A 19519-nucleotide genomic window follows, 5' to 3' on the forward strand; every position below is an offset into this window, starting at 1 on the left:
CCTGAACTAACCCTACCCCTGAACTAACCCTAACCCTGAACTAACCCTAACCCCTGAACTAACGCTAACCCTGAACTAACTCTAACCCCTGAACTAACCCTAACCCTGAACTAACCCTACCCCTGAACTAACCCTAACCCTGAACTAACCCTAACCCTGAACTAACCCTAACCCCTGAACTAACCCTAACCCCTGAACTAACCCTAACCCCTGAACTAACCCTAACCCTGAACTAACCCTAACCCCTGAACTAACCCTAACCCTGAACTAACCCTAACCCTGAACTAACCCTAACCCTGAACTAACCCTAACCCTGAACTAACTCTAACCCCTGAACTAACCCTAACCCCTGAACTAACCCTAACCCTGAACTAACTCTAACCCCTGAACTAACCCTAACCCCTGAACTAACCCTAACCCCTGAACTAACCCTAACCCTGAACTAACCCTACCCCTGAACTAACCCTAACCCCTGAACTAACCCTAACCCTGAACTAACCCTACCCCTGAACTAACCCTACCCCTGAACTAACCCTACCCCTAACCCAGTCCAGTGTGAACGAGGAACATGTTCATAAATAACTGTGCAGCAGTTCAATGACATGAGATCATAGAGGACTGAACGTTATAAAGTGGCTCAAAGGTGTACAATCAATAAATACTGAGCAAGAGGTAGGGTTGAAGGAATACTTCTGATACTCTAATACTTCTGACATCCTCACACTTAAACTGAACTTGTACTGAAGGCGAGTCTCCAAACGACTGTGGTTTAACCTCAGACGCCTCTGAGATACACTTTCAAGCTTATTAACAAAATAAGAAAATACCTAGAAGAAGTCCTGTCCCCCTGGTCCCTGGTCCCTGAGTCCCTGGCCCCTGGTCCCTGAGTCCCTGGTCCCTGAGTCCCTGGCCCCTGAGTCCTGTCCTAAAGCCTGCCCTCTTTCTCCACGTGGCTGCCACCGGCTTGGTTCAGGGTCGGTGGTTGTATGACAGGCAAGAAGGAAGAGTTCCTCTGCAGGGAGCGACTGGACAAGTCCTGCAACAGTCAGCACAGTTCCAGCCCCCCCGTCCCCGTCCCCCGTCCCCCACGGCAGGAAGAGAACCTCACCGTGGTTCAGAGAACCACGCAGGGCTGTACAACATTCTGCATCTCCAGTTATTACAGTAGCACCTGATTCACAAAGCCTGAGCGTCCATGAAGCTTGTGGCCTTCCAGCTTGGTTTGTCCACAACGTTTCCTGAGTTCCTCGTCCTCCAACCCCCCACGGGGCGGAACCAGGCGGAACCAGACGAGCTGGACAGCAGAGCAGCCTCCGGGCGTGGTCAGAGCTCGACGCCTTTGACCAGCGAGGCCTCCAGCATGATGGGCAGGTCCTGCAGGGTTTCCAACACCCCAATAAGAGCGTTGACAGCCGCGCGGTCTCGGAGCAAGGCCGTGTCGTCATACATCTGGGGGATCACCGGACACTCCACCAGCAGGGGGAGCCACCGCGCCAGCAGCTGGTCTCTGCAGAGCAAACAAGAACAGACCAGTTGGACTGCTTCCTGCACACCTTCCATCTATTCAATGTAATACTATTAGTAAACAATCTGGTATTTTCACATGTATGACATGAAAGTAAAGACGTCTGCAGGTTGTATTCCCTGATCCTCCAGACACTCGCCTGGCTCCGAGGCACACCAGCAGCTGAAACTTCCCGTCCTTCCCGATGTTCCTGGTGGTGGCGTTGATGGCGTTGACGTATCGACAGAGGGACCGAGCCCGGGGCTCCCGGGGCTCCCGGGGCTCCCGGGGCTCCCGGGGCTCGGTGGTCTGGGGGAGGTCTCCCGTCTGGGGGGCCGACTCCATGTGGGAAACAGCTTTTTCTATACCGAAAAAGAGGAACAGAAAATGTGATGCTGCAAAACACATGTTGATCCATGTATTCATGTCCCCACGTGGCCAGCAGGGGGCAGCACAGGTCACACTCACCCACAAAGTCCCAGACGAACACCGTCTTCTGGAAGAGCCTGGAGGACCTGAAGCCCTGATGGAAGAAGTTCTCCAGAGCAGCAACCAGGCTGTTCTCTCCACACAGCAGGACGGTGAGGCTGCCTCTCTGGGGGGGGGGGGGGGGGGGCAGGTGAGGACAGGTTTCCTTTCAACTTTCAACAGACTTTTTTTCTTTGATCTCGTCTGAGAATCCTCTTCTGGACGCACACGTTACAATATGAATGCTAATATTTCTAACAGCAGGACCTATTGAACAAGAAAGTATCGTGTGCTGACGAATGGGGGGGTCGGTGATGTGTGTGTGGGGGGGGTCGGTGATGTGTGTGTGTGTGTCCTACACCCCACACAGGTCAGAGTTAGGGTTAGGGTCAGGGTTTAGGGTCAGGGTTAGGGTTAAACCCCACACAGGTCAGGGTTCACTCACAGCTGATCAGTGATGAAGCTGACGTAGACAAAGAGTGACTGACCTCCTTCTCCGGCTTGTGGAAGTGTTTGATGATGGTGTTCACTGCGTCTCCAACGGCCTCCTGGATTTGTGCCGAGGTCGGCTCTGAGGGGACGGAGACAGCAGTCGGTACAAATCTCATCTTGGACATGCTAGCTCAACACGGGTCGCTGCTGTGGTGCCGTTTGTCTCCTTCTGAAGGAAATGTGAGTTTATTCTCCTGGAAGCTTGGTTCAGTAGTGAAACGAACAGAGGATTGGATCTGACGGATCACATCAAGTGATTCAGTAAAAGTCTTCGTTTGGTTCTTCTGCAGTGAAATCAGTGTGAAGTTAGAACAAGTGATGCAGATGGAGAACCAAACCAGTCAAAGTGTAAAGGGTCATGGTGTTGAAGTCACGAGTCAGCAGCAGCCAGGCACTAATTCAGCTTCTGTGTGTTGGAGGTGAGGGTTCCAACCCCGACAGACACTGACTGGACTTCCTGGCCGACATGGAGGTGATGCTGATGCGTCGGGTCTGGGAGGGCGACTGTTGCGGTGGGGGGGTTCGGCAGCCCCTGCCCCCATCTTCCCCCTTGCAGGACACCAACAGCTCTCCAATCAGGAGCCTCTCCAGGCTGCCGTCGTCCACGCCTCTGCCGAGCCAGCGGCCGCACGGGAACCTGCAGGAGAGGGTGGGTCAGGGTTAGCCTAACCCTGACCCTAACCCTGGCTAGCCTGGTTAGGGTCAGGGTTAGCCTAACCCTGGCTAGCCTGGTTTCCTCTGAAGACTCGTGGTGTTCCAGGACCAGAGAAGGAATAATGACGTGACTCACCTGTAGGTGTGTCCCGTGATCTCGTTACGCACCGTGACGCAGTCCACCAGCCATTTGGCCAGCAGGCCGGCGTTATCGTGACCCAGCTGCACCGTGGTGAGCCTCCCCAGGTTCTGACACTGCAACCAACCAGGACAGTCAGTGGAAGACCCCGAGTCCTATCAGGACCCTGACTCCTACCCTGACTCCTCCCAGGACCCAGCCAGTGGAAGACCTTGACTCTTACTATGTGAACCCAGCCTGAGACCTTGGAACACTGATGGTCACATGAAACCAGGGAGTACCTGGGGCCAATCTGGACATTTCCACTTCAGTCCAGCACGTACCCAACAACGTGAACCCCCCCCCCACCCTGAGGGTCCTGGGTTCTTCAGAGCACTCACATTGAAGGCCATCTCCAGGACATTTTTGGGGATCTGCATGATGCCCGAGTCCCCCAGCTCCCCCGACACACACACCCAAGGGTTGGAGGTGGTCATGGTGTTGCTCAGCGTCTTGATGGGGATGATGACGACTCTGTAGGGAATCACTGTGGGTACAAGCAAGGAGTCAGCGTGACAGGAACACTGACGTATTGTCTGAACCCCACTGGTTGGATGAGGTCATGTGAGCTCTGACATCACACAGCAGGAGGGAACTACTCTACATTCAGCTGAAGAGCTGACGGCTGCACTGGGTCGGCTCAAGAATACATTGTGCTTTAATGTTTGATTCAACTGCACTTCAACTCTGATGGTATCATTATGTCATAGCAGAGCTGGTCACTGATCACATGTGAGTCCATCCATTGCAGCGAGCAGATAACAGAGACGGGAGCAGAAAGAGGAGGTTCCTTCTAGATCTCACTGCAGGACAACAGTCCTGAGACCACTGGGAACTACCGTTACAGCTGGTAGGGTATTCCCCAGGTCAGACGGAGCTCTGAGGACGTGTCCTTCTTACCTGTGCTTTAACACCAGACCTATTAAAGCTTGACATGAAACTCTAGGAACTACTGCACCATCCTCCCATCCAACAATACTGGAACAACCCTTCACTGCACACCTTTCAATACGTCCTACATCCTCCACACTCGCTGTGAACATCAGTGCTCGTCACTGTGATCGTCACAGGGAAGAACATCGTGATTCAAATAGACCCTTTTGTAGCGTCTGTAGCTTTGAAGGAGAAACTGACCGATGGTGGTGAAAACGCTGGTGAAGCAGAAGTAGTCGGCGGCGTTGAGGGACAGCAGGTGGAACAGGAACTGCTCCTTCTCGTCCTCACAGCGCAGGAAGGCGTAGCGCTTGTACAGCTTCCTGCAGAAACCGTCCAACTGCAGCTTCATCAAACCATCCCCTCCTCAACACTTCAGTCTCTCTCGCTCTCTCTCTCTCTCTCTCTCTCCATCCATACGTACTTGTGTCAACAGAGTCTTCAGGTCCGATCAACTCAAACCCTCGTTCACATGACAGTCAACTGAGTTCGTGTTAAAAATAGAAAGTGAACAATCATCAAAACAATCGGAATGGAGCCTCAAGACCTGCAGTCGGAACGCGGCCTCAGCGTCCTACCTGGGTAAGACTTGTCTGGTCAGTGTCCTACCTGGGTAACACTTGTCTGGTCAGCGTCCTACCTGGGTAAGACTTGTCTGGTCAGCGTCCTACCTGGGTAAGACTTGTCTGGTCAGCGTCCTACCTGGGTAAGACTTGTCTGGTCAGCGTCCTACCTGGGTAAGACTTGTCTGGTCAGCGTCCTACCTGGGTAAGGCTTGTCTGGTCAGCGTCCTACCTGGGTAAGGCTTGTCTGGTCAGCGTCCTACCTGGTTAAGACTTGTCTGGTTAGTGTCCTACCTGGGTAAGGCTTGTCTGGTCAGCGTCCTACCTGGTTAAGACTTGTCTGGTCAGTGTCCTACCTGGGTAAGACTTGTCTGGTCAGCGTCCTACCTGGGTAAGGCTTGTCTGGTCAGCGTCCTACCTGGTTAAGACTTGTCTGGTCAGAGTCCTACCTGGTTAAGACTTGTCTGGTCAGAGTCCTACCTGGTTAAGACTTGTCTGGTCAGAGTCCTACCTGGTTAAGACTTGTCTGGTCAGAGTCCTACCTGGTTAAGACTTGTCTGGTCAGCGTCCTACCTGGTTAAGACTTGTCTGGTCAGAGTCCTACCTGGTAAAGACTTGTCTGGTCAGCGTCCTACCTGGTTAAGACTTGTCTGGTCAGCGTCCTACCTGGTTAAGACTTGTCTGGTCAGCGTCCTACCTGGTTAAGACTTGTCTGGTCAGCAGCTGCTTGAGATGCTGCGACAGCAGCTTCTTCTCCAGGGACAGACGGATCCAGGCTCGGGCTCGACCCACGTCTGTCTTGATCTCCGACATGTTCTGGACGTGTCTGCGGGACGGAACGAGACCAAGCCCGTCGATGGACGTACGCAGGTGAGTTTACACTGAAGCAACATCCACAGATTCCTTCAGAGTTCTTTTACCAACGCAGACAGACGTTCCTCTCTAATTCAGTCTTTCAGTTACGAAGACGTGGAACAGTTTAATGGGGTTCTTCGTTCTAGATCATCTGTGTGAGGAACTGAAAAGGGTTCAGGTCTATGAGAGCCAATGATTTGAAATTAAACATCTCTGAAATGTTGCTGATCAAGCACATATTCAAATTGTCAAAAGCGTCCCAGTTCATATATTATCCCATCATGCACCACAGACAAATGCACGATATTTTCAAAGATGTAATTGTTGAGATTTCACTGAACCAGATGTTCAAACTGATATTTAGGGAGGAGCTAGATCAGAGCCTAGTTGGCTTTCAAAATAAAACCCCACATCGTTCATCCCCTGTTCAACTGGGTCCTGAGGACGGAACCGTTCAGAACAGTTCAGCTCAGAGGTCAGAGGTCAGGGAGGGAGGGAGGGAGGGATGATGGAGGGAGGGAGGGATGATGGAGGGAGGGAGGGATGGAGGGAGGGATGGACGATGGATGATGGAGGGAGGGATGGATGATGGATGATGGAGGGATGATGGATGATGGAGGGAGGGATGAATGGAGGGATGATGGATGATGGAGGGAGGGATGGAGGGATGGAGGGATGATGGATGATGGAGGGATGATGGATGATGGAGGGATGATGGAGGGAGGGATGGAGGGATGGAGGGATGATGGATGATGGAGAGATGATGGATGATGGAGGGATGGAGGGATGATGGATGATGGAGGGATGATGGATGATGGAGGGAGGGAGGGATGATGATGATGGAGGGATGATGGATGATGGAGGGAGGGAGGGATGATGATGATGGCGGGATGATGGATGATGGAGGGAGGGAGGGATGATGGAGGGAGGGAGGGATGGAGGGAGGGAGGGATGATGGAGGGATGGCTGGATGATGGAGGGACGGAAGATGGAGGGAGGGATGATGGATGATGGAGGGAGGGATGGATGATGGAGGGAGGGAGGGAGGGATGATGATGCTGGAGGGAGGGAGGGAGGGATGATGATGCTGGAGGGAGGGAGGGATGATGGAGGGAGGGAGGGATGGAGGGAGGGAGGGATGATGGAGGGAGGGCTGGATGATGGAGGGACGGAAGATGGAGGGAGGGATGATGGAGGGAGGGAGGGATGATGGAGGGAGGGAGGGATGGAGGGAGGGAGGGATGATGGAGGGACGGAAGATGGAGGGAGGGATGATGGATGATGGAGGGATGATGGAGGGATGATGGAGGGAGGGCTACCTCATGTCCTGGATGAGATGGACAGGTAGAGAGGCTGAGGAGCAGTCGGACCTCCTCTCTTGAACTGGAGACTCTGTTGAAGAAAAGTGTGAGAAACGTTAGAGAGAAGAGACTGACGGGTCCTGGTCTGTCCCCCTGGTCTGTCCCCCTGGTCTGTCCCCCTGGTCTGTCCCCCTGGTCTGTCCTCTTGTTCTAACTCGTCTTCCACAATCACACTTAGAATTAAAGCTGTGAGCAGCATTGGCCGGGACCTCGTCCCCTGGCCTGGCGGGTCGCCCAATCAAGCCTCCAGCCAATCACAGCCTCCATCCAATCACAGCCTCCAGCCAATCACAGCCTCCATCCAATCACAGCCTCCATCCAATCAAGCCTCCAGCCAATCACAGCCTCCAGCCAATCAAGCCTCCATCCAATCAATCCTCCAGCCAATCAATCCTCCAGCCAATCAATCCTCCAGCCAATCACAGCCTCCAGCCAATCACAGCCTCCAGCCAATCACAGCCTCCAGCCAATCACAGCCTCCAGCCAATCAATCCTCCAGCCAATCAATCCTCCAGCCAATCACAGCCTCCAGCCAATCACAGCCTCCAGCCAATCACAGCCTCCATCCAATCACAGCCTCCAGCCAATCACAGCCTCCAGCCAATCACAGCCTCCATCCAATCACAGCCTCCAGCCAATCACAGCCTCCATCCAATCTAGCCTCCAGCCAATCACAGCCTCCAGCCAATCACAGCCTCCATCCAATCAAGCCTCCATCCAATCACAGCCTCCATCCAATCAAGCCTCCATCCAATCACAGCCTCCATCCAATCACAGCCTCCATCCAATCACAGCCTCCATCCAATCACAGCCTCCATCCAATCAAGCCTCCATCCAATCACAGCCTCCATCCAATCAAGCCTCCATCCAATCACAGCCTCCATCCAATCACAGCCTCCAGCCAATCACAGCCTCCATCCAATCACAGCCTCCAGCCAATCACAGCCTCCATCCAATCACAGCCTCCATCCAATCACAGCCTCCATCCAATCACAGCAGGAATCCCAGCAGTTTGATGTATAAAAGCTACAAGGAGCCCCTCCAGAGGGGCTGAAGAGGCTCCACACAGCACTGGATTCCATTCCATTCCGTTCCATTCCGTTCCATTGCACACAGGTGTTGACATGAGGGGTACCTGGTGACTCAGCCCGTTGCTGCTCCAGCGTGTCCTCGTGAGCCTGGTAGTGCAGGAGGTGGGACCAGAGGGCCGACTTCCCCTGAGGGGTCACAGTGAGAAGACGAACCAGGACAGGGTGAGACGTCAAGACCACGTCACCCTGATTATCAACCCCACCTTCTGGACAGGAAGTGATGTCACGGGTCTGACCTGCTTGACCTGCAGCCCGTGGCTCCAGATGCGCTCCAGCAGGTCACACAGGCTGGCGATCAGCGTGTTCTCCTCCAGGCCGGTGATGGAGGCCTCGCCGTGGCCCAGCGCCACCGCCTCCCGGCCCATCTTCTCCACCAGCAGGCGCTTCGTCTGGACACCAGGAGGCGTCGTTAGCTCTGTGGTCATGTGACTGGCGTCGTTAGCTCTGTGGTCATGTGACTGTATGGCTTCGTTAGCTCTGTGGTCATGTGACTGTATGGCTTCGTTAGCTCTGTGGTCATGTGACTGGCTGGCTTCGTTAGCTCTGTGGTCATGTGACTGGCTGGCTTCGTTAGCTCTGTGGTCATGTGACTGTATGGCTTCGTTAGCTCTGTGGTCATGTGACTGTATGGCTTCGTTAGCTCTGTGGTCATGTGACTGTATGGCTTTGTTAGCTCTGTGGTCATGTGACTGTATGGCTTCATTAGCTCTGTGGTCATGTGACTGTATGGCTTCATTAGCTCTGTGGTCATGTGACTGGCGTCGTTAGCTCTGTGGTCATGTGACTGGCGTCATTAGCTCTGTGGTCATGTGACTGTATGGCTTCGTTAGCTCTGTGGTCATGTGACTGGCGTCGTTAGCTCTGTGGTCATGTGACTGTATGGCTTCATTAGCTCTGTGGTCATGTGACTGTATGGCACCATGGCGACTTGTTGACAAACAGTGACATTATTGACAAACAGTGAGGTTGTTGACAAACAGACATTATTGACAAACAGACGTTGTTGCCAAACAGACATTGTTGACAAACAGACATTATTGACAAACAGACGTTGTTGCCAAACAGACATTGTTGACAAACAGTGACATTATTGACAAACAGACGTTGTTGCCAAACAGACATTGTTGACAAACAGACGTTGTTGACAAACAGACATTATTGACACACAGACGTTGTTGACAAACAGACATTATTGACAAACAGACGTTGTTGACAAACAGACATTATTGACAAACAGACATTATTGACAAACAGACGTTGTTGACAAACAGTGAGAGGAGGTGGTCCTCACCTTCATGCGACACTCCTTCAGCAGCCCCTCCACGAACTTCCAGTTGGTCTGAGCGATGACGGCGGGGGACAGGTCTGACAGTCTGGGCCGCCGCAGGGCCCCGGCCAGGCCCCCCGCCAGGCCCCGGGGTCCCACCAGGCCCCCGGCCAGGCCCCCCGCTGGGCCCCCGGCCAGGCCCCGGGGTCCCGCCAGGCCCCCCGCCAGGACCCGGGGTCCCACCAGGCCCCCGGCCAGGCCCCCCGCCGGGCCCCCGGCCAGGCCCCGGGGTCCCGCCAGGCCCCCCGCCAGGCCCCGGGGCTCCTGCAGGGACTTCTGAAGGCACACAGACGCTCAGCTCAAGGTTTTGTTTAGGATGAGGACTTTGACTACACGAGGGACTGACAGGAAGTAGATCAGGGGGAACTGAAACACAACAGGTGGCACAAGACGGTCGTCTACAGACTTAGTTTCACGTAGACTCTGTCAAAACTCAAGACACACCTTCTCAGTGTTTCCTCTTTAGCTTTGATGGCTAAACTTCAAAGTAGCAATGTTGGTCTTGGATGTCATGTGTTTATAAAGACAAAACCTTCACTGAGAAAGTGGATCCAAACCTTTGACTGGTCGTGTTTCTACTCCACAGCTTCCAGTCAAGTGTGTGTGTGTGTGTGTGGGGGGGGGGGCAGTCCACAGCACATTCAGATCCTGCACATACCAGACAACATGCAGAGGCTGATTTTTTAGGAGGTTTGATAGGCGGGGGGGGCGAATCGTCCCACTCCCAGAATGCCATGGAGTTCTGGACCTGACGGTCCTCCACCTGCTAGAGGAGGAGGAGGAGGAGGAGGAGGAGGAGGAGGAGGAGGAGGAGGAGGAGGAGGAGCAGGAGGAGGAGGAGACAGCATGGCAGCATGAACACCAGGACAGGACAAATGAAAAGAAGAAAAGAAAAGAGAAGCAGCGAACACAAAGTGAACAGAGGAGGAGGAGGAGGAGGAGGAGAAGGAGGAGGAGAAGGAGGAGGAGCCAACAAACTCCTGAATCCAGGAACAGAAGAGAAACCAAGACACAAACACATGAAGCCATGAGATGTTGAGAGGAGACAGGACAGGGGGCGCCCAGGAGGACAGGGGGCGGCCAGGAGGACAGGGGGCGCCCAGGAGGACAGGGGGCGGCCAGGAGGACAGGGGGCGCCCAGGAGGACAGGGGGCGGCCAGGAGGACAGGGTGGTTCAGGGGGCGCCCAGGAGGACAGGGGGCGCCCAGGAGGACAGGGGGCGGCCAGGAGGACAGGGTGGTTCAGGGGGCGCCCAGGAGGACAGGGTGGTGGTTCAGGGGGCTCTACCTCCTTCATGTGGCTGTGCTGCCTCGGGTGGTGCTGCTCCGCGGGCTGCAGGGGGCGCTCTTCCCTCCGTGGACTGGCTGCCGTCCTGTGAGACCACCTGCAGACGGGGGGACGGTTCAGTCCGAGGACTCAGATGGAGGGAGGTGTGACGGTGGAGGCGGACTCACTTGTTGTGGGGGGGCCCGGTGTTCAGCACGTCAGCCTGAAGGGTGGGGAAGAAGCCCTGCTCGTACGTCCCCTGACCGATCTTCATGTCCAGCAGGTGAGGCAGGACGGCCGTGTGGTCCACCTTCGTCAGCCGCTGCGTCACCGCCTGGGCTGCAGGGACAGGACGCCATCAGCACCGTCAGCGGCATCATAGTAATCATCATCGGGTTAGAGGTCAGGGTTAGGGTTACACTAGGGTTAGGTTAGGGTTAACCCCTGATCCCCGTCCCACAGCCTCCAGATCACCAGAGTCACCAGTCAACGTTAGCTTAGTGAGTCACTCTGCGTCACTTTGTGTTAAAAACAGGAAACGTGTAAACGCCGCTATCAACCAGACTGCCACCTGAAATGAAACGTCTTCCAGGATTTCCTACCATACAGGTCCCCTTGCCGTAGGGCGGTCTTACCGGCCTCCGTCAGTCTGGAGCACCTCTGGTAGTTGGAGGAGCGGTGGCTGGGAGCGCGGACGTTGTACAGACGAGCCTTGTCGATGCGAGCGTCGAAGACGCTCAGCAGCGGCTCCTTGTCCTCCCACTGGGACATGATCTTGTTGTCGATGAAGGTCGCAAACATCTGGGTCTCGATGAAATGGGACAGGAAGGGAAGGTAGGGCTCCGGCTGGTCTGACAGGAAGGAGGCCTGGACCATACAAAATAAAGGTCACGTCACTGAGGGATTCCTGTTTCCATCAGCAGATATTGGACTTTTCCTGAGAACTTCCTGCTGGTTTCATGTGGTTTGCTAGTCAAACACCAGAAGTGTCCCACCTTGTCGAAGTTGTGCATGTGCTCCCTGCTGGTGGACCAGGCCTGCAGGTCGCTGGCGCTCTGGATGACGAAGGCCTCGTAGTCAGCAAACATGGTGGTGAAGCGGCTGGCGAACACCTCCCTCAGCTGGACGTTCATCTGGCCGTTCCTCAGCTCCTCGTCCTCGGGCCCCTCGGGGCCGTGCCCTTTGACCCCGGCCCTCAAGGCGTCCACGCGGGCCACCGTCACCCCGGTGCGCCGGGCGAGGGCCTGCAGCCGCCGCAGGGTGGCGCTACCCCGCAGCCGCCGCAGCACCGCCTCGTCCTGCCCCCCCAGGTTCCCGTTGCGGCCGTCGTCCTCCAGCTGGCGGAGGGCCACCGCGGGCTTGCGCTCCCTGCCCGGGGTGCGGGGGGGGCCGGCGGGGCCCGGCGGGGGGGGTGGGGGGGCTCCCGGACCGGCGGAGAGGCCGAAGCTCAGCAGGACGTCGCTGAGCTCCTCAATCAACTCCGTCTTGTTGGGGAACTGAGGGAAGTCCTCCGGGAGCTCCATGAAGTGGTTGTCCACGTCCACAAAGCACAGGTTGGCCTGAAGCAGAGACAGACAGGAGGGGACAGCGTGGGGGACATGGACCTCAATGGACCATGGCCTGGAGCAGAGACAGACAGGAGGGGACAGCGTGGGGGACATGGACCTCAGTGGACCATGGCCTGAAGCAGAGACAGACAGGAGGAGACAGCGTGGGGGACATGGACCTCAATGGACCATGGCCTGAAGCAGAGACAGACAGGAGGGGACAGCGTGGGGGACATGGACCTCAGTGGACCATGGCCTGAAGCAGAGACAGACAGGAGGAGACAGCGTGGGGGACATGGACCTCAATGGACCATGGCCTGAAGCAGAGACAGACAGGAGGAGACAGCGTGGGGGACATGGACCTCAATGGACCATGGCCTGAAGCAGAGACAGACAGGAGGGGACAGCGTGGGGGACATGGACCTCAGTGGACCATGGCCTGAAGCAGAGACAGACAGGAGGGGACAGCGTGGGGGACATGGACCTCAATGGACCATGGCCTGAAGCAGAGACAGACAGGAGGGGACAGCGTGGGGGACATGGACCTCAATGGACCATGGCCTGAAGCAGAGACAGACAGGAGGGGACAGCGTGGGGGACATGGACCTCAATGGACCATGGCCTGAAGCAGAGACAGACAGGAGGGGACAGCGTGGGGGACATGGACCTCAGTGGACCATGGCCTGAAGCAGAGACAGACAGGAGGGGACAGCGTGGGGGACATGGACCTCAATGGACCATGGCCTGAAGCAGAGACAGACAGGAGGGGACAGCGTGGGGGACATGGACCTCAATGGACCATGGCCTGAAGCAGAGACAGACAGGAGGGGACAGCGTGGGGGACATGGACCTCAATGGACCATGGCCTGAAGCAGAGACAGACAGGAGGGGACAGCGTGGGGGACATGGACCTCAGTGGACTTCATGTCCCTCCCTTGGGATTAAAGCTCTGGAAACAGGAACAACGTTCCAGGACTTCCTGATTCTAGTCTGATCCCTGTGTGCTGAGACATAAACACTAGATGGTGCTCAGCCTCACGGCGCCGCCATCTTGGAAAGGTCTCCACTCAAGAAAGATCAAAGATCTACACAAAGACCTCAGGAGAGAAGATCCACTAAAACACCCAGACTAACACATTGTATGTGGGAGTGTAAAGATATACTACAATGTTGGAAGGAGGAGCTTCAATGCTTATGAGAAATGTTTGAAGTGAAGATTCTCCTCCCGCCAAGCGTCGTACATTGGGCATACAGCAGAACAAGGATGGATGTTGGGCTGCTAGCGCCAGGAGAGCTCCGCGTGAAACCAAGAGGCTGGAGGCTCCGTCAACACAACAATGGATCAAAGCTGTTTCACAAAGCTTTGGACTAGAAAGACGAACTTATACTGCAAAAGGAAAACAAAGGGCCTTTGAGAGGTTATGGAACCTCACATGACCATCAAAGGGACTTTGAGAGGTGGTGGAATCTCACATGACCATCAAAGGGCCTTTGAGAGGTGATGGAACCTCACATGACCATCAAAGGGACTTTGAGAGGTGGTGGAACCTCACATGACCATCAAAGGGCCTTTGAGAGGTGATGGAACCTCACATGACCATCAAAGGGACTTTGAGAGGTGATGGCACCTCACATGACCATCAAAGGGCCTTTGAGAGGTGATGGAACCTCACATGACCATCAAAGGGACTTTGAGAGGTGATGGAACCTCACATGACCATCAAAGGGCCTTTGAGAGGTGATGGAACCTCACATGACCATCAAAGGGCCTTTGAGAGGTGATGGAACCTCACATGACCATCAAAGGGACTTTGAGAGGTGATGGAACCTCACATGACCATCAAAGGGCCTTTGAGAGGTGATGGAACCTCACATGACCATCAAAGGGCCTTTGAGAGGTGATGGAACCTCACATGACCATCAAAGGGACTTTGAGAGGTGATGGAACCTCACATGACCATCAAAGGGCCTTTGAGAGGTGATGGAACCTCACATGACCATCAAAGGGACTTTGAGAGGTGATGGAACCTCACATGACCATCACAACACATTAGTTGTTACTTTTTTTGTTGATGTTTCCTGTTTTTCCTCATTAATATTTCTGTATCCAAACCATTGTGTTGTACTGTACGGTCTATTTAAAAGTGTTAATTTATTTTCGCGTGCAAACTTCCCTAAGTGTGTGTGTTTGTGTGTGTGTGTGTGTGTGTGTGTGTGTGTGTGTGTGTGTGTGTGTGTGTGTGTGTGTGTGTGTGTGTGTGTGTGGATGTATGAATGTGCGTCTCATGTGTTATGCTCATATCCTGTGGTACAGGGTGACGTTACCAGATTGTTGATTGTATTGTATTATTAAAAACCAATAAACATATTTGGGGAAATAACACTGGGAGCTGGCACTGGTCCAGGTAGGGCTAGGGTAAAGCCGAGGTCCAGGTAGGGCTAGGGTAAAGCCGAGGTCCAGGAGGACTTTCCTCTCACAATCATCTACATGAACTTTTACACTGATATGAGATTTAAACAAGTTTGTTTTTTTTACATTTCATTGTATTTGGACCAGAAAGTTTCATTCAAATTAACTTTATGTTGAGATTTTGGTCATTTTCAGTACAAACTCTTTGATCTAGAAACAATATAGAACATTTCATTCTCGACACTGTGACGTAACAAAGAAACCCTTTGAAGACTCCATGTAAAGTTCTTGTAACAATATTGTATTACCTCCTGAGGCAGGTCCAGGTCTGAGCGCTCCGCCCCCCCACTGGACTGCAGACCCATCAGGTAGGGAACCGGAGCGTCCAGGAAGTGCAGCAGGGAGGCCGGCAGGATGGGGACGTACACGTGCTGCCACTGGAAGGGGAACAGCAGCGTGGTGACGCCCTCCGCCACCGTCATGAGGCGCTGGTAGTCTGGGGGGGGAGGGGGGGGGGGGAGAGGGGGGGTCATGAACCACCAGGTGAACCAGGGAGGGGGGGGGGAACCACTGGAAGGGGAACAGCAGCGTGGTGACGCCCTCCGCCACCGTCATGAGGCGCTGGTAGTCTGGGGGGGGAGGGGGGGGGAGAGAGGGGGGGTCATGAACCACCAGGTGAACCAGGGAGGGGGGGGGGGGGGGGGGGGGAACCACTGGAAGGGGAACAGCAGCGTGGTGACGCCCTCCGCCACCGTCATGAGGCGCTGGTAGTCTGGGGGGGGAGGGGGGGGGAGAGGGGGGGTCATGAACCACCAGGTGAACCAGGGAGGGGGGGGGGGAACCACTGGAAGGGGAACAGCAGCGTGGTGACGCCCTCCGCCACCGTCATGAGGCGCTGGTAGTCTGGGGGGGGAGGGGGGGGGGGGGGAGAGAGGGGGGGTCATGAACCACCAGGTGAACCAGGGAGGGGGGGGGGGGGGGGGGGGGGGGAACCACTGGAAGGGGAACAGCAGCGTGGTGACGCCCTCCGCCACCGTCATGAGGTGCTGGTAGTCTGGGGGGGGAGGGGGGGGGGGGAGGTTGTGAACCACCAGGTGAACGGGGGGGGGGGGGGGGTTCTGAACCACCAGGTGGGGGGGTCTGGTCCTACTGCAGCAGTGACCAGGACGATTTGAAACTTGAACTTAAGGGACGAGTTTCTCCATCTGAACAGGTTCTCTAAGACCCAGTACCAGACCCAGTACCAGACCCATCTAGATCCAGTACCACACCCAGTACCAGACCCAGTACCAGACCCATCTAGATCCAGTACCACACCCAGTACCAGACCCAGTACCAGACCCATCTAGATCCAGTACCAGACCCAGTACCAGACCCAGTACCAGACTTAACCACTTCAAAGGAGTGACACCAGGTACCTGCTGGTCTATATTTATATCTAAAGCCCATGTCAGAGGCAGAACCAGAAGAGGTCTCTAGAGACCAGGACCTAGTAGAACCCGTTTCTTAATGAACTGAAGCAGTTTGAATGAACAGGAAGTTTGTTGGGGACCGAGGGACCCCCCTCGGGGGACTTACCCTGCGAGTACAGCAGGATCTGCATCTCCAGCAGGGTGCAGGTGAAGACCTGGACCAGGTTGTGCACCCCCAGCAGACAGAAGACCTCGGCCAGGGGGAAGTCCGCCAGCGGGAGCTCCCCGGGTCCCGGTCTCTGGCACACGATGGGCGAGAACACGCCCTGGAACCTGAGGGAGCGTCCCGGGGGGGGCAGCGGCACCTCGTACAGGATGTTGTGGACGTAGCTCTCCAGGGGCAGGGGGGGCGCCGCCGTGGCCCGGACCACCCGGACCAGCTGGGACAGGAAGTGGCGGCAGGCCCGCATGAAGGGCAGGGGGGTGATCAGGCACAGGGCCTTGGACACGTACAGGGTGTCCCGGGACGGGTCGAAGCCGTCCAGCGGGACGGACGAGGAGCCGCCGGGGGAACGGGACCCGTCCAGACTGCTGGCCAGGGAGTCCGTGCTGGAGGACCAGGAGGACGGGGGGGGGGCGCTGGTAGAGGGTCTGCATGGCGGAGCAGACCTGCTGGCTGGTCACCTCCTCGTAGAAGGTCTGGACGAACCCGTAGGTCCGGGACCCGTCCTCCCTGGTGATGATGAAGGAGTGGAACCGAGGGGGACGAGGGTCCGCCTGGGTCCTGAACGACAAGCCTCCAGGCATGCAGAGCTGCAGGGAGACCAGGGAAACCAGGGACCATCAGGGACCGTGAGGGGCCATCAGGGACCGTGAGGGGCCATCAGGGGCCGTCAGGGACCGTGAGGGACCGTCAGGGACCGTGAGGGGCCATCAGGGGCCATCAGGGACCGTGAGGGACCATCAGGGACCGTGAGGGGCCATCAGGGGCCGTCAGGGACTGTGAGGGACCGTCAGGGACCATCAGGGGCCATCAGGGACCGTGAGGGGCCATTAGGGACCGTGAGGGGCCATTAGGGACCGTGAGGGGCCATCAGGGACTGTGAGGGACCGTCAGGGACCATCAGGGGCCATCAGGGACCGTGAGGGACCGTGAGGGGCCATCAGGGGCCCTCAGGGGCCATCAGGGACCATGAACAACCATCAACAACCATCAACAACCTCACATTGCATGAAAGAGTTACTACAAGTAAAAATTCAGAGCTTTTTAGGACGAAGAACCAAATGTAATGTCCAGTGGACGCCTTGTCTCAGGTCAGTGGAATCAGATGAAATCAGTGGAAATCAGATGAAATCAGTGGAAATCAGATGAAATCAGATGAAATCAGTGGAATTCAGTGGAATTCAGTGGAAATCAGTGGAAATCGATGAAATCAGTGGAAATCGATGAAATCAGTGGAAATCGATGAAATCAGTGGAAATCGGTTGCATGAAAGTTCCTTTCTTTGTACTTTGGACTTCCAGGAGCAGTAGAACACAAAGTACAGTAGAAAGTAGCAGTAGAACACAAAGTACAGTAGAAAGTAGCAGTAGAACACAAAGTAGAGTAGAAAGTATGACAGTAAAACTTAGTGTGGCTCCGATTGGCTCATTTCATGTTGATCCGGCTTTGGACAGTTAAAAAATGTTACTATGTATTTCTTTAGGAAACCACGGTGCTTCTGCAGTGTGTGGCGGCGTAGGGTTTCTGTAGCCTTGCCGCAGCGCCACAGTTCAAACGCTGCCGTAAGGCGGTAAGGCGGTAAGGCGGTAAGGCGGTAAGGCGAGAAGCTCGGTGAATTATTCAGAATCGGTGGAAACACAAGGTGACGGAGTCGTAAACAGTTTCTACATCGTGTGAAGTTCTGACTGGAACCTGTTGAGCAGGGGAGGGGGGCCTGTGGGGGGGCTGCCCCCTGTGGGGGGGCTGCCCACCCTACAGGGGGTCTACCCAGTGACGTAGCTCCTCCACCCACCATGTTGACAGCATCCTGGTCAAAGGGGTTCCCCTCCACGTTCTGCGGGAACCGAGCCAAGACCTTGGACTTGAACGTCCTCTTCAGGGGACTCTGGTCTCCTGGACGGAGACAAGAGACAATCTGGAGACACTCATTGGAGGAGACAGACAGAGAGACAGACAGACAGGCAGAGAGAGAGACAGACAGAGAGACAGACAGACAGACAGGCAGAGAGAGAGACAGATAGAGAGACAGACAGACAGACAGACAGACAGACAGACAGAGAGACAGACAGACAGACAGACAGACAGGCAGAAGGACAGACAGGCAGACAGAGAGACAGACAGGCAGACAGAGAGACAGACAGACAGGCAGACAGAGAGACAGACAGACAGACAGACAGACAGACAGACAGACAGACAGGCAGAGAGAGAGACAGATAGAGAGACAGACAGACAGACAGACAGACAGGCAGACAGAGAGACAGACAGAGAGACAGAGAGACAGACAGACAGGCAGACAGAGAGACAGACAGACAGGCAGAAGGACAGACAGGCAGACAGGCAGACAGAGAGACAGACAGACAGACAGACAGACAGACAGACAGACAGACAGACAGACAGACAGACAGACAGACAGACAGACAGACAGACAGACAGACAGGTTCAGTTTACCAGCAGGATGTCCTCCTCGGCGTTCTGCTTCCAGCCAGCGGTGCAGCGCTGGACAGGAGACATGTGAAGACCAATGTTGGGGGGGACATGGGGGGGGACAAAAACAAACACAGCAAAAAGTCAAACCAGATGCACAGAGAGAAGCACCACCCTGTCTCCACCCTGTCTCCACCTTGTCCCCACCATGTCTCCACCCTGTCTCCACCTTGTCCCCACCATGTCTCCACCTTGTCCCCACCATGTCTCCACCTTGTCCTCACCATGTCTCCACCATGTCCCCACCCTGTCCACACCTTGTCCCCGTACGCTGACCTGTGTTTTACCGTAACGGCGTTAATAAAAGCGCAGTTCAAATTGAGTGCGGGCTCACTGGACGGCAGTGTCCCAGTGGACCAACAGTCCTGGAAGCGCGAAGACAAGAGACGGACACCGACCTGCTAACTCGTCTGTCTCCAGCCCGGACTCCGTGTCGATCCCGCAAACCACGAAGTAGTGCGCGAAGCGGCCGGGGGCTCCGGACCCGGGGGACCCGGGGGACCCGGGGGGGCCGCCGCTCATCCCGGCTTCAGGCTGCAGCCGCTCCGCATTCCCAGCGGGGACAAAGTCCAGCGAACCCCGGGACAGCCCGGGACAGCCCGGGACAGCCTCGCCGCTGGTTCGGGGTCGCTGTAAAGTAGTTTTCCGCGGCGGCGCGCGCCTGCTGGACGAGCGCGCTCCCGCGGGACGAGCTTCCCGACACCGGCTCGGCGCGGAGCGGAGTCCTGCCGGTCCCCGCCTCCGTGCGGCC

At 55.6% G+C, this 19519-nt stretch overlaps 1 protein-coding gene across 1 annotated transcript; it reads right to left on the reverse strand.

Moving 5' to 3' along the window:
• Positions 1-1096: 1096 nt before the first annotated feature.
• Positions 1097-19365, reverse strand: LOC308146455 (DENN domain-containing protein 5B-like). Its single transcript, XM_080518276.1, is given in 23 exon segments — positions 1097-1507; positions 1665-1866; positions 1973-2099; positions 2461-2543; positions 2914-3101; positions 3255-3373; positions 3638-3783; positions 4431-4552; positions 5490-5618; positions 6967-7039; positions 8144-8225; positions 8336-8488; positions 9391-9702; positions 10714-10810; positions 10881-11031; positions 11328-11559; positions 11688-12251; positions 14958-15145; positions 16228-16694; positions 16696-16874; positions 18077-18177; positions 18733-18780; positions 19167-19365. Coding segments are annotated over 23 exon segments (4071 nt in total). The 5' UTR covers positions 19291-19365; the 3' UTR covers positions 1097-1323.
• Positions 19366-19519: the final 154 nt, after the last annotated feature.

This window comes from Blennius ocellaris, assembly GCF_963422515.1.
Source record: "Blennius ocellaris genome assembly, chromosome: 22".
NCBI classification, from domain to species: Eukaryota; Metazoa; Chordata; class Actinopteri; order Blenniiformes; family Blenniidae; genus Blennius; species Blennius ocellaris.